Genomic DNA, 14,155 nt, shown 5'->3' on the forward strand with positions numbered 1-14,155 from the left:
CAGGGCTTCATGCATCCTATCCTAGCACTCTACCACTAAGCCACATTCCCAGCCAGTTATTTCCATTATCTCTACAAGACCTTGAATTAGATTTCTTTTAACCTGACAGGTGATGAATTCAGCATTAATCTCAGAGGGTTAATAGAATGTATCTCATACCCTTCATCAGAGATTTAAGCCTTCTGCATGGCTTTTCCAATCATTCTTTTAAAAAGTGTTCAAGCTGGGTGCCTGTGGTTCACACCTGTAATTCTTGCCAGCCTGGTCACAAAAGTCTGTGAGAGTCTTATCTCTAATTAACCAGCAAAAGGTAGAGGTGTGGGTCAAGTGGTAGAACACCAAGCTGTGGCCAAAACGCCAAGCTAGAGCTCCAGGCTCTAAATTCTAGCCCCGTACTTGTGTGTATGCACTGCTTCCAGTAATAGTAGGTACCTAAACATCCAAATTCACGAAACTGACAAAGCACCAGGAATTTTTTTTTAAATGAGTATGGCAAGTCTTTCCTCTAACCAAGCAACACATTGCTTTAAAAGAAGCCTCAGTCAATGAAGGCTGGGATTAGTGAAGAAGTCACTAGGCAAAGAATTAGGGAGAAGCAAACCACAGTCCCAGAGAAGCGTTTGGGATCCCATGGAGGTCAGCTGAGATCTTGGCTTTCAAAACGGAAACAACTTTTTGGGACAGGAAATGAACCTTCCAGTGGTGTTGTAAGCTACCAGGCTCCAGGGCTTTCTGTAAATAATGCCTGGTGATTAGGACCAGGTTAGCTGGAAGTGGGGGCTGTCCCGGGCTTCATTTCCTCCTGCACTGTGCGGTGTGGGGGGAAAATCCCGCATCCTAGGGTGAACCTTCCCTGTGTTGTAAGCAAGGCCTGGCCAGTGACACCATCGGAATGTGCCTGCTGGGGAACCGGGCTGCCCTGTCCCCCGTCCACAGCCAAGGGAGCGGCGCGGGGCTGAGCGTGTCCCGGGTGAGAACTTGGATGGGAGCAGCGCGGTGGTGATCACGCCTGCGATCCTAGCTACTCAGGAGGCTGGTATTTGAGGTTCTGGGGTTCGAAGCCAGCCCGGGCAGCACAGTCCATGAGACCTCACCTCCAATTAACCACCAAAACGCCGCAAGTGGAGCTGTGGCGTTAAGCAAAAGAGCTGAGAGACAGGGCCGAGTTCGAGCTCCAGGAGCAGCGCGCGCACACACAACTCGGATCGGTGCCCCGGGCAGGGACAGCGATCCCCTTTTCACCCGGTCACTCGCTCAGGGCGGGCGGCCCAGGCTGGGGCCGCTACTGCGCCCCAAGCTGGAGGAGGGAGGGGGTGGAGGGAGGTGAGAAAGAGGAGAGAGGAGGGAGGAAGAGGAAGGGTGAAGGCGAGTGGGGGTTTGCGGAGTCGGGCCCCGCCCGCGCCCGAAGCCCGCGCGTGCGCGATGGCCGCCTAAAGCGCGCGCCGGGCGGGGAGGGGAGAAAGGCAGGGGGTGGTGGTGGGAGGGAGAGGGCGTGGCCTCATCACTCGCAGGCGGGGGTAGGAGGAAGGGGCGTGGCCTCTGCGCTCGCAGGGTGGAGGGTGGAGGAAGGGGCGGGACCTCGCCGCTCGCAGGCAGGGGAGAAGGAAGGGACCGGGCCTGGCCGTTCGCAGGGTGGAGGAAGGAGGAAGGGGCGGGGCCTCGCCGCTCGCAGGGCGCCCCGCCCCCGCCCCCCGGCGTTCCGCGGTCGCCCTGACAACCGGAGCGGCGGCAACGGCGGCTGGCGCGCGGGAGTCCGGCGCCGCCTCCCGGCCGCCCCGCCGAGCCGGCAGCCTCCGCCCGGCTTCGGCGATCTCCCCGCCCCCGGCCCGCGCGGAGGGACGGCCCAGCTCTCGGCGGCTCGCGGGTCGCCGTCCGGGCGCGCGCAGCCAGAGGGCGCGACTATGCCAAGATGGTCCTGCAGGCACGGAGCAGGCACCGGGAGGCCGCCAAGCCGCCCCAGGCGCCGCCGCCGCCGCTGAGGGGGGCTCCGGACGCCGGGGAGCCGGGGCCGGGGCGCGCGCCGCCGTCCCCCGGGCGCAGGGGCGCGGCGGGCCGGAGGGGGCCCCGCGCGGAGCCCGGCGCGCCGCCCGCGGGGGGCGGCCTCGGGGGGCGCCTGGCGGCCGGGCTGCGCGGGGCGCTGGGCCTGCGGCGCGCGGGGCGCGGCCGGACCTGGAGCACGCTCGTGCTGGGTGAGCAGCGCCGCGGGACGGGGCTCGGGGCCCGCGCACGCCGTCCGCCCCCTTGCCTCCCCTGCCCTCCCTCCCTCAGCCTCCCCTCCCGTCCGCCCCGATCCCCGTCCCAGTCCCCGCCACTTCGCGCCCCGTCCGACTTTCTTCCCGGGACATCCCCAGCTCCGTCTCCTCCTCCCCCCCCCCCCCCACCGCTTCGTTTCCGCTCTCCGGTTCCCCTCTCCGCCGCTGGCTGCCTAGGCTTGGGGGAAAGAATGATCCTGAGTCCACCGGTGCCCGGTCCGGCCGCGCCGAGCCGCCGCTGACCGCCCGCCGCGCCGGCCACACGGCCCCGCCGAGCCGCCCAGCTCACCGCCGGGCCGCGCGCAGGGCGCCGGCTGCGCGGCCCCGGTCCTCCAAAGTTGCCAAACTTGTCAAGTCCCGGCGGGCTGCTGCCCTTGGCCCAACCACCGCCGCCGGTGGCGCCTCGAGATCGCCCTGGACCAGTCACTTTCCGGGTTCCGCCGGGCTCGGGACGTCCTCGCCACCTTCTCTCTCTTCTCCCTCCCTCTCCCCCCCCCCACCCACGTGGCCGGCCTGGGGTGTGCGACACCGAAAGTTGTAGCCAGGGTACTTAGGACCGACTTCCTTTGTTAGCTGACCGCGTCCCAGCGTGGGGAGTTGTGGCCGTTTGGGTGAGTGGTCTAGTTGTGCTAAGTCCACCCCAACCACGCGCCCGCCCTGCCTCGCGCGGAGATCGCCTTGAGGGGCTTTGGCCCCGGAACGAGTTCATTTGTAACGGGTCCTTCCTTCTCCATCTTTCGGACATCCCTCCCCCCGCGGACTTGAAGTTCCCTTAGGCCCCGAGTTCAGGCTGGCACAGAGCCGGCGGCCAGCCAGGGAGGGAGGTCGCAGCCTCTGCTGGAAGTCGCTGGACTCCAAAGGCCGGGAACTGGTGCCCTCAGGCTGGGTCCTTGTGCCTCCGGGACTGGGGGGATTGCCCCCGGGAAGGGGGGGCTTTCCTTCTGTAGAAAAACGGAGTCGTTTTAGCGCTTCCTGGGCCCCCTCCAGCGGCGAGCCGGCAGACCCACCGTTTGCTGCTTGAGTTCTCTGGGAGGCAGCACAAGACCAGGGATGAGGCCCAGCGGAGAAGGCTCGGCCTCGGAGCCATGCAGGGTGGTTTATATCTCAGGCTTCTGCCTTCCTTTCCTCCTCGTGTGGCCCGGTGGTCCTTTGCACTGACGAGTTTTAGTTGCCATCATAAAAGCAAAGGTGTAATCCTGATTTGAGATCTCGGCCCAGAGTGGCTACTGTGAATAGTGACTGTGCTTTAGATTGCTTCCCTGAGTGACCTTACTGGTCCAAGAATAACAATAGGGTGTCTGTTACCTTTTTGGCGTATTTTTCTTGTAACTGCATTTCCTTTGAATTTGCTTCTGTCAGTGGACACACATGTGGATTTAGCCATGTCCATACGGAGGTAGGATTCTGTGGCAGGGTGGCACTTGGCTTGCTTGTCTCTTCAGATGTAAGGAGGGTGGATGAACTTTCAGCCATGAGCTGGAGAATTCCTGCCCTAGCTGACCATCTATGGTGAGGACACAGGATATCTCACAGCTGGTCCTAGGTGCTTGTTCATCCCTGGGCCTGTCCCCCTGTAGGACCTGTTCCTTCCCCATCCCGTGCTTTTCAAAGCATCCAAGGAGACAAGGCTTTTTCCCTTTTTCCCTGTGGGAGTGAGGGCGAGGTGAGAGGTGAGCCAATACAGCATCCTGCCTCCTGGGTGGAGCGCTAAAGTGTATGTATGTGTGTGTTTGAATTTAATTAAGCCTGCTAGGTAGGTATTCTACTACTTAAGTACCGCCTTAGTCCTTTTTGCTTTCAGTAGTTTTTAAATAGGGTTTTACTATTTCCTGGGCTGGCCTGGACCATGACAGGCACACACCAGCACACACAGCTTTGTATTGATTGAGAAGGAATCTTTCAAATTTAATTTTTAAATTTAGATTGCTCAAGTTGGTCTGGAACTATGGGCCTTCTGATATCAGTCTCTGGAATAGGTAGGATTTTAGGCATGAGCCACTGCACCTGACTAGAAGCAGTTATTTCCAAGTGTTACACACTGTCTGAAGTTCTTTTCCACATGTGCTGGGCACTGGTAAATCACTTACCAAGGTGACCCTTTCCACTGCTGGGCAGTGAGAAGCATTGTTATAAAGGCTATTCTTACACTCGGACATTATTTAAGGGGAGCATTTACAAAGAGAGTTTCTTGAACTGCCTATTTTTAGACATTCCAACACAGGTACTCCCTGTGGTCTGCCAGAGGTGGCAGTGGTGTAGAAAGAGCATGGACAGTTTCTCAAACTTTGTGACTACAGCCCACAGTAAACAGTGCAGCCTCTCCTGCTTTAGTACCTGGGCATCTGTGTCCTCACCTGTGTGTCTGTGTTCCAGCAGGCAGCAGATTTAATAAGGGGCTCTTTGCAGAAGTGTGAGCAGGTGTGAGGAACCCCCAAGTGATATGGAAGCACCCCAGGATTTGCTGCCATGCCCTTGTCTGCACTGCAGAGAAGGCGTGTATGGGAGCAAGGTCATCCAAGAACTGCCTCAGATCAGTCTTCTGAGTAACCAGGATTACAGGCATGGCTTGGATGAATGTATGTGTACTATATGTGTTCATGCCTCTTAAATGTTAGTGACGTTGACATTTCATAGAGACTACAAACCCATGTATTTGTTTGCCAGTGGTGGGAGTGGGGATAGTTTTCCTGTGTCTCGGTACTAGTGGAAAGGTCTTTGATGCCACGGAGCTTTCCTGAGCAGGGTTCAGATGAATGGCCCATGTTCTCCAGTACCCTGGGTAAGGGTTGAGATCAAAGGTAAGGTCTCTTGGCATTATCGGCCTGTTAGGTTGGGAGTTCTAGATCTAAAATCTTTCAGTAGTCAAAAGTCCTGGTGATGTGAAGGCAACCTGTAACATTGGGAGGGGCCCTGGAGGGATGATGCCTGAGCACTGTGTGGGAGCATTCGCTTCCTCCATTGCTTATGGCTAACCTGTCAGTGTTTTGTCTTTGCATAAGTGATTTTTGTGTGTGTTGGTGTTGGGGCTTGAATTCAGGACCTGGGTGATGTACCTTAGGTACTTTGCTCAAAGCTGGCACTCCACTTGAGCTACAGCTCCATTTCCAGCTTTTTGCTGGTTAATTATAGAGAAGAGTCTCACAGACTTTCCTGCCCAGGCTGGCTTTGAACGGTGACCCTCAGATCTCAGCTTCTGGAGTGGCTAGGATTACGGTTGTGCAATACCAGCAGACAGCCAGAAATAATTTTTGAAAACTACAGATTCTGAATTTTAAAAATTGGGTTGGCTGATTTCTTGGCAATGCTATAAAAAGAATAAAAGAGTAACTAAATGTCACATTTTTCTTAATCATTTAAATTAAACAATAAGCAAGGGATGTTTGCAGTTGAGAGGGACATCTTAGTCCTGAGATTGGAGTGGTTTATGAGGACATGAGCGTGTTAGTGCATGCATGTATATCTTTTTCCCTCCATTGAGTGGACATCGCTTCCACACTTTCCAGGCATGTATTATTTTGGTTGTATATTTATCTGACTATTTGTTTTTAAAACACAGGCATTGCTTTCTTTTCCCAGTAAGGAGACATTACTTTATGAAAGTTATTGATGTGTGATACTCTTTGATTTAGAGTCATTTGTGTTCACAGCAAATAAAGCTGAGACTTAAAAGAATTAGAATTTATTGCTTTTAAAGCATGTTGGGTAATTGTATTGTGGCCTACTTTAATACTTGTACATAAATTTTTACATTTTTCTTACTCCTTACCTTCCTCTCTGGAAGCCTGGTTGTATTCTATATGGAGTACAGGCTCCTGTGCGCTGCTACTTTCCTGTTCACTTTGTCCTTGATATTGTGGCAATTTCTGAGGCATCTCCCTGTGCATCTGTGTGCTCTTTGGTGAACTGTAGTTAACAGTTATGCTTGAGCTCAGACAGGAAGTGGGACTCTTTCCACACGTGACCTCGTCTGACAGGAGAGAAAGGGCCTCAATCTTCCTCCACAGGAGTCCTGGGTCATTGCTGCTTAGAACCAGAAAATGCTGTTAGAAGATGTTAGCACCATGAGAATGAAGAGTTTCTCATTTTTCTCTTAACTGTTGTAAAGTACTGTTTTGCTCAATGACAGATTTTTGCAGGAGATTCCCATTCAGTGAAGTAAACCAGTTTCATGTAGACTTGTGAATTCTAAAAGTAATCCTGCTTCTTGGTTTGAAGCCCAAGATTTTTGTTAGGAAACTGAGTTCATTCCTCCCTCACCCTCCTGCTGATTACCAATTCTGGTGGGCTTGGGGGTGGGGCCAGGGGGTGTCCCCTTCCCTGTGTCCCAGGTCTGCCTGTCAATCTGCCCCTGGGCTCTGTCTCTGGGGACCTGGGGTCCAGGCTGGGCCAGGCTGGGGATCCCAGTGGAGAGCTGTCGTAAAGAGCACCAATGTTGTTGTAACTAGAAGCCTGTAGTCAGGTGCAGCTTGTGCTCGAGGAAACTTAACTGTGTACTCAGTAGTGCAGTGTTCCATGGGACGGTGAGATTGGTGATTTTTTTTTTTTTTGCATTGTGCCTCTTGAATTTAAAAATGAATAAGGTTTATTGTAAAAATTTAAGTAAAAAGTAGTATTTTCTTTCTACTTCTAGTCCTGTGGCATAAGCCACCAAATGATTTTTACTTTGAGTTCCACTTTGGTGTTGCTTCCAGTCTTCCCCTTCTAATGGCTCCTGTATGGTGTTTGGCAAATAAGAGGTCACTGATATTTTGCTGAGTGAGTATGAAGTTGCTGTTCAGTGTCTGCCCCGCCTGTGTTAGGTACTTGTTTCTAAACCCAGTGTCCTCTCGGTGGCTCAGGCTTGTAATCCTAGCTATTCAGAAGACAGCGGTTCAAAGCCAGCCTGGGTGGGAAAGTCCGTAAGACTCGTATCTCCAATTAAGCACCAGAAAACCAGAAGTGGTGCTGTGGCTCAAGTGGTAGAGTGCTAGCCTTGAGCTGAAGAGCTGAGGGACAGTGCCCAGGACCAGAATTAAAGCCCCATGACTGACAAACCAAAACCAAAAGAACAAAACACCCAGTGTCCTCCCAGGCTGTCACTTTAGCCCAGTGCTCCACACCTTATACTTTGGCATGCTTGTCTGTGGAGAGGCCTCTGTAAGGTGGGCATATTTCTTGATGCAGAATACTAACTTAAATTTCTGTTTTCTTACAGCTGCCTTTGCAGCCGTGTTGCACTGGTGAGATGATTTTTAAAAAAATGTATTTTGTTCATGTGTTTAAAATTTCCCATAGCTCTTACCCATCTGTTGGAAGAATGAGTGTGTATGACATGTAACATAATTGTCTGGAAAAGTAGTTTAATTGATATATCAGGGTCAGAATGATATAATTTTTTAATAAAAAAGATATTCATTATTAAAGAGGCTATATTTGATACTCTTAATTTGCTTAGCATTAATATAGTGTACATGTTGAGAGGAAGATTAATTTTTTTAATCTTTTGGATAGACATGAATTTCATTAAACAGGCATTTCTGAAATGGTAACTCAATGACATTTACAATTTAATTTATATTTTATTATATCCACTCACTCTGTCATTGCTCTGGTGCATTTTAATTTTAAAATTGGAATGTGTTTTCTTCTGAAGAGAAGTTTTAGTAGGGATGCTAAGACATAATGGGTGGAGAGCATACAGATACCCTTGTGTTTTACTTCTGTTGCAAAGTTATCTACCCATTTCTACATTTACTTTTGCTTTTAAAGTTGCATTCATAAGTTGATTTGCTATTGTAATTTTTCCAGGTGTCATATAACACACCTCTTTGAAAATGACCGTCATTTTTCTCACCTCTCAACACTGGAACGGGAGATGGCTTTTCGCACTGAAATGGTTAGTTTTCATGTGGTATTTTATTGTAGCATGAAGGGATTTTTTTCTTTCTTTCTGTTTGTGAGGAGAGTCTTGCTGTGTAGCTGAGGCTGGCCTCCAAATCGGTACTCTCCAGAAGGGTGGAACCATACATGTGTATCAACACATCCAGCAGGGGAATCTAAGATGTTTAAAGGCTTTTGTCATGGACATTTTCACAGGGTTTTTCCAAAGTAAAAGGAGTAGACAACTCTCCCCTACCTTCTTTCAGCTGAACACTGACAACCACACTCTTCCTCAGCCCTGTGGTCATCACATGTTGAAGGAAATCTGGATGTTACAAGACAGACTTTGGTTCACCACAATACCATTGTCATACTTAACAACCACCAGTATATATCTCAATATTATCAGATACAAATCAGTGTTTAAGTGACCTGATTGCCACATCAAAAAGTTGATTTGTCTAAATCAGGATCTAGTATCATCATGCTGCATTGACCTGACATATCGCTTAACTTGTTTAGTCTGAAAATACCTGTTCTGCCATTTATTCATGAAGAATCTAGGGATTTTTGTCTTCTACAATTAGCTAGAGTAATTCACATTGTTTATTATGTTCTTCTGCCTTGAAAACTGATGGATTCAGTTCCCGATAGCTGCAGATTTTACTTCCTTAGCAGGAACACTTCCTAGGTGGTAGTGTGCACTTTTGGTGGTGGCATTGCCAGGAGCCAGTGTCCTGCTTTCGGAAAGGTTGGTTTAAGCCATGGCTTTAGGAATAGTTTTGTCAGTCCTCCTTGGAGTCCAACCATCTAGGCTAGCTGCCTTGGCAGGATTGCCAGATGGTGATTATGTGTTCTGTTACTTTTTCTGCACTTATTGACTAATTCTATAAAGAACTCCCCTAGTAATTGTTTAGTTTTTCTCCAAGGCACACTTCTTATGGAAAGACAGGAAATGCTTCTTTCTTTTCATTTGCCACTTGTCAGAAAAGTGACCAGATCCTCTGGCATCTTGTAGTCAGAACCACTGGAATTGCTTCTGTTGTTACCCCTGGTAATTGAATGGCTTTTTCATCCTGTTGTAGTGGCACGAGTTCCCTGGTTGGTACTGCCTTGGGTGCTAGCTCACTAATGTTCCTGCAGCCACCTTGCTTTCCAGCCCTGTGAAATGCATCCTTTCCAGACCCTGCACAGTCAGTATCCCAGGACCCTTAACATCCTTCAGAGCAAATCTGTGGGTTAATTTAGGCCCCATGATTTAGTTGCTCCACAGTCTTAAGTTATCGCTGCTGGACTGGCCATTGTGCGTAGTCCTCTTTAGTGAACAGAATTAGGTAAATTGTTTTTCAGAGAAAATGAATCCTCTGTTTATACAGTAAGCCCACCTTAGTATTAGACTTTTGCCCTTGTCACTTTTTAGGCAGCAGGGAGAGCGTTGGGCAGGGTATTCAGTGGCCCTGGTAGCCCTTGCCACATAGCACATCAAACTGAACTAGAGCTGACTCACAGCTGATTTGCTGGGATGGAAAGTGATCTGAACAATTACATTGGGAATGAAATGTGTGCAGACCAGTGTATAGCCTTTTTGACACTGAAGAGTGTTGTATGTAAATCTGGAGGAAAAATGACAGAGGCCATTTTGGGTTAAGAGGGAGCAGCTTTTGGCTTGGGACATGTTCCTGATACCTGGAACATCTTAGCTCCATAATAAATCACTTTGTTATGAGGTAGGTTTTCCTTACACATTAGTGTGGATTATATAATTTTCTTACATGAAATACATGACACTGAGTTTTATATATGTACATATTTGAGTGTTGAAACTGTTTTTGAAGCTCTTTTGCATTTAATTATTTCAGTTAAAATGAGGCTATTCTCAAATACGTATTTTTTTGCAACATAAGAATTTATCAGTGATCACAGCCTATGAAATTAACTGTAGCTATTACTTGCTTGAGTGCCTTGGTTTTTTTTATTTTCATTTTTTAAATTTTCACAGTGTCTGTAAATATTTCTTCATCTAAAAACCTAACCATACATAGCTGTGTTGTAACTGGAGTGGCCTTGTTTCAGGGCCTGTATTACTCCTACTTCAAGACCATCGTGGAGGCGCCCTCCTTTCTGAATGGGGTTTGGATGGTTATGAATGACAGACTCACTGAGTTCCCCCTTGTCATTAACACGTTGAAAAGGTTCAACCTTTACCCTGAGGTAGGCCACTTTGCCAGTGGTGATTTTTTTCTGTCACTTTTTATAAACTTCTTTGTATATTAAATGCTGAGTCTGAGTCTACCTTGTAATTCAACCAACCTTCCCTACTTTTCCTCCCTCCCTCCCTTCCTCCCTTCCTTCCCTTTTTTCCCTCCCCCCCTTTCTCTTTCTCATTTTTTTCCCAAAGAAAATTGTGTCTGGGAGGAATATGGAAGGTCACTGTGATTGTGGGAGTTTCAGGGGACTGTGTGGGAATCATGATTGTGGTGGTGGTGAGTGGTGGTGGGGCTGGACTGGGTGTACAGCTAGCTCGGAGGGGAAATGGCCCTCCTAGGAGGTCAGGGAGGAACATGGAGAGAGCAGTCACCTTTTGGCTTTTTGATTCCTGCCCTGACTTTGTTTTTACACATCCTAAACATTCTCCAGGGCCTTGATGAAATGGGTAGCTAGGCAGTGGCCCCGTGACTGACTTCTTCTTCTCTGTCCCCTTCATGGCCTGCTATGGCACTGCAGTCCTCTGGCTGTGCCTATCTGGGCCTCTGCTTGGCGCTGCCCCTGTGGGCCCTCATCCATTTCCCACCCAGGGAGTGGAGTCCCCCTTCTATGTTCCCTAGGCCAAATGGATAACCAGGGTGTACACCTTCTCATGAAAGTATCATGCTGAGTATTTTTTTGTGAGCATATCCAAAGTGACTTTATATGTGGAACAGGAGGTGTGTAGTTTTCTATAGTCTTCTGTTTTTGAAGGCTATTTATAATATCATTTGGGTGCTGGTGGCCTAGGAGTCTGAGATCTAAGAATTGAGGCTCAAAACCAGCCCCGAGCAAACAAAACTGAGTACTTACCTCCAATTAACCAGCAAAAAAACCAGAACTGGACCTACAGCTTAAGTGGTAGATCACCAGCAAAAAAGCCTAGCAAGAATGTTAGTTCAAGCCCCAGTACCAGGGTGCATATGCACACATGTACACACATACACACAGTTTCTGACCCTCTTCCTGTGCCATCTCTGTGTCACTGCATCATTCTTTTTTTTTTTGGGGGTCCGGTCGTGGGGCCTGAACTCTGGGCCTGGGCTCTGTCTCTCAGCTCTTCAGCTCAAGGCTAGCGCTCTACCACTTGAGCCACAGCACCACTTCTGGCTTTTTTTCTTTTTGCTTGTATGGTACTGAGGAATCGAACCCAGGGCCTCATGCATGCAAGGCAAGCGCTCTACCACTGAGCCACCTTCCCAGCCCACACTGCATCATTCTTAATGTTTGCACTGTTCTGCCATTGCTCTATAGTCCACCTTTTATGGAAATTGTGCTAGGTTCTACCTTATAGTATCTTTGTTTTATTATAAATAGGTCATCTTGGCCAGCTGGTACCGAATTTATACCAAAGTCATGGATTTGATTGGTATTCAAACTAAGATCTGTTGGACAGTCACCCGAGGAGAAGGCCTGAGTCCCATCGAGAGCTGTGAAGGTAATATCCTCAGTCCTATACTGCAGCACAGTTTTCTCACCCTGCTTCAGTGATATGAACAACATTGTATTATGCTTATAGTTTTGGCAAGTCAGAAATCTGGGCAGCTACAAGGCTCATTTGTCTCTGTGATTTGAAGGCCTCTTCCAGGAAGATCTGCCTGGCTGGGCAGAGGGGGCTGAACCAGAGGCCACTTTACTCATTTTGTCCCTGAGGTTGAACTCAGATAGGACTGTCAGTTGGTGCAGCTCATGAGGCCTTTCCTTGGGTATTGGGTTTTGAGTAACTGTCAGGCTGTGCGAATATGGATGAGGACTGTGCTGGGTGTGGCTAATGCCTTTCACAGAAGGCTCTTGGTTTTGCTTCTGCTTTGTGCTGTTGCTTTATAACTAGACTCAGAACAGGCCTAGACTCCATGCAGCTACCCTCCTCTCCTCAGCTCTCTGCACAGAGTGTCCTGCCTTTATATGCCAACCAAGGCAGCCATTTGATTTATCTAACAACCATTTTCCAACTAGATTCCGTTTAATATGAATTGCAAGACACATAAAGACATTTGTGGCTAGAACATATGTTTTGTTTATTTTTAAAGGATTGGGAGATCCTGCTTGCTTTTATGTTGCTGTAATTTTTATTTTAAATGGACTAATGATGGCCTTATTCTTCATATATGGCACATATTTAAGGTAAGCATATTTTAGTACATATTTATGATATACTATAATAATAGAAACAGTTCATACTTAATAGCCATTAATAATTTAATGTTCTATTTTACAACACTATTCCTAAAATATCTATTTGTAGTTATAAAATTATTTTGCATTTGCCTAATTTTTAACACACTTAAAATGGTTTTAGAGGCTTAAATATAGCATATGGTGAGGTTATTTATATAAGTTTTAGCTGTTTGTTGGTATTTGGGCATAACCATTATGCATTATTTTCATGAAGACATAAGGGAAAACCACTTATTGCCAAATGATATTAATGGTATTAATGGCTCTTATCTTTCTAACATCAAGGAAGTCTGTTCTATATTAGTACTTATGTGACCTATTTACTTTACTGTTCAGCATTCCTAACACTGAAATAGACATCTTAAAGGCCTTACGTTTTTTGTTGACAATTTATCACACTGCCTTTGTTGCACTTCCTGATGCCTGGTAGTTCAGATGTAAGGGCATCTGGATTTGGTTTTCAAGTTGGGATAAGGTGAAAGTTTGAATTTGCCCTTCCCCCATTATCTTCTGTGTCATGGCACACCAGTTTCTCAAGAATCTGTTGTTGGTAGCTCAGAGTTGTGATACATAGCAGTTACTCTGTAAATGCTTCTCACCTAAGGAAGTGATCCAAGTAAAATACATCTCCATGTAGATTTAAAGATACTTTGGTGCCAATATTTCTGACTTGAGTATAAGAAAGCTCTTTTAATTATTAAATTGAGAGAATAAAGTGAAAATGCCAAGTTTGAAAGGTGATGTGGAAAGGTCTCTTTATGCAACCAGACACATAGAAGCACCTATTTACCCTCTGGAGAACGCCAGGCCTGCCTTGGGGGACAAGTTCTTTTGCTGAGGACTGCCATTGTTTGGGAGATTAGATTTCAAGTAACAGAAATTAAATCATGAAATAAAGTATCACTGAGAGACTGCTAACCTAGTTATGCTACTTTTTAACTGAAAGAATCTCTAAATACTTACCAAGTAATCCACACTGAGTCTAGGACTGGTATGGGGAACTTTGGCTTGCTGTCAGTATTGGCTATATGTGCATAATTGTGTAATCTCATTTCTTACTGTAGTTGTTGTGCTAAAAGAAGTGTGCAATTAGGTCAAGTACACATGGTATTCATGTATGGAAATAGTAGTGAAAGTTTTTTGTAGAATTAGTGTATGCTAATAGACAGTTTTGAAATCTACTGTTTGAATGGCAAGAGGGAGCATGTAGGTCTTTCTTACTGGCTGTCCAGACTCTGCTCCCTGTATCAGGGCCACTGGGCACAGCTGGCTTTAACTGGCACCTGCTGCTCTGGCCCCTTCTTGCTGCCTGCATCATAGCATGTGTCTTTATTTTCCCAACTTTACCTTTGTAGTTGGTGGGCTTTTTCTGAACCCCAAATAATCTCTAGCCCTAGCCAAAGGCAGCTCTGATGAAAGTGGAAAAGCAGATTCAGTTTCTCCTACTGTAGCTCCTGTTATACAAAATACACAAGACATCAATGACCACAGGTCATTGACAGGGGAATTCTCTCCACCGCAGCCACTCTATCTGCACTGGATACTAGCTGTGTCCCCTCAAGTCCATCCTGACACTACCCACCTGGAGATGGTGTTAGATGCCCCAAGTGGAGGGCTCAGAC

At 47.8% G+C, this 14,155-nt stretch overlaps 1 protein-coding gene across 3 annotated transcripts in view; it reads left to right on the top strand.

Annotated features, from left to right (window-relative positions):
* The first annotated feature begins 1,894 nt into the window (after window positions 1-1,894).
* The window catches only part of Dpy19l1 (dpy-19 like C-mannosyltransferase 1), a 55,597-nt gene continuing 43,336 nt past the window's right edge, over window positions 1,895-14,155 (top strand). The window contains exons 1-6 of one of the 3 annotated variants that reach the window (XM_070014249.1): window positions 1,895-2,189; window positions 7,447-7,471; window positions 8,040-8,127; window positions 10,185-10,322; window positions 11,673-11,793; window positions 12,386-12,479. In XM_070014249.1, coding sequence (XP_069870350.1) covers window positions 1,910-2,189; window positions 7,447-7,471; window positions 8,040-8,127; window positions 10,185-10,322; window positions 11,673-11,793; window positions 12,386-12,479 — 746 coding nt within the window. In that variant the 5' untranslated portion in view covers window positions 1,895-1,909. Of the gene's footprint in view, window positions 2,190-4,077; window positions 5,051-6,603; window positions 7,008-7,446; window positions 7,472-8,039; window positions 8,128-10,184; window positions 10,323-11,672; window positions 11,794-12,385; window positions 12,480-14,155 lie in introns of those variants that run through there. The other 2 variants (XM_070014250.1, XM_070014251.1) reach the window with 2 other exon arrangements.

Source organism: Dipodomys merriami, unplaced genomic scaffold (genome assembly GCF_024711535.1).
Source record: "Dipodomys merriami isolate MVZ:Mamm:240054 unplaced genomic scaffold, mDipMer1.0.p SCAF_94, whole genome shotgun sequence".
Taxonomy (NCBI): Eukaryota; Metazoa; Chordata; class Mammalia; order Rodentia; family Heteromyidae; genus Dipodomys; species Dipodomys merriami.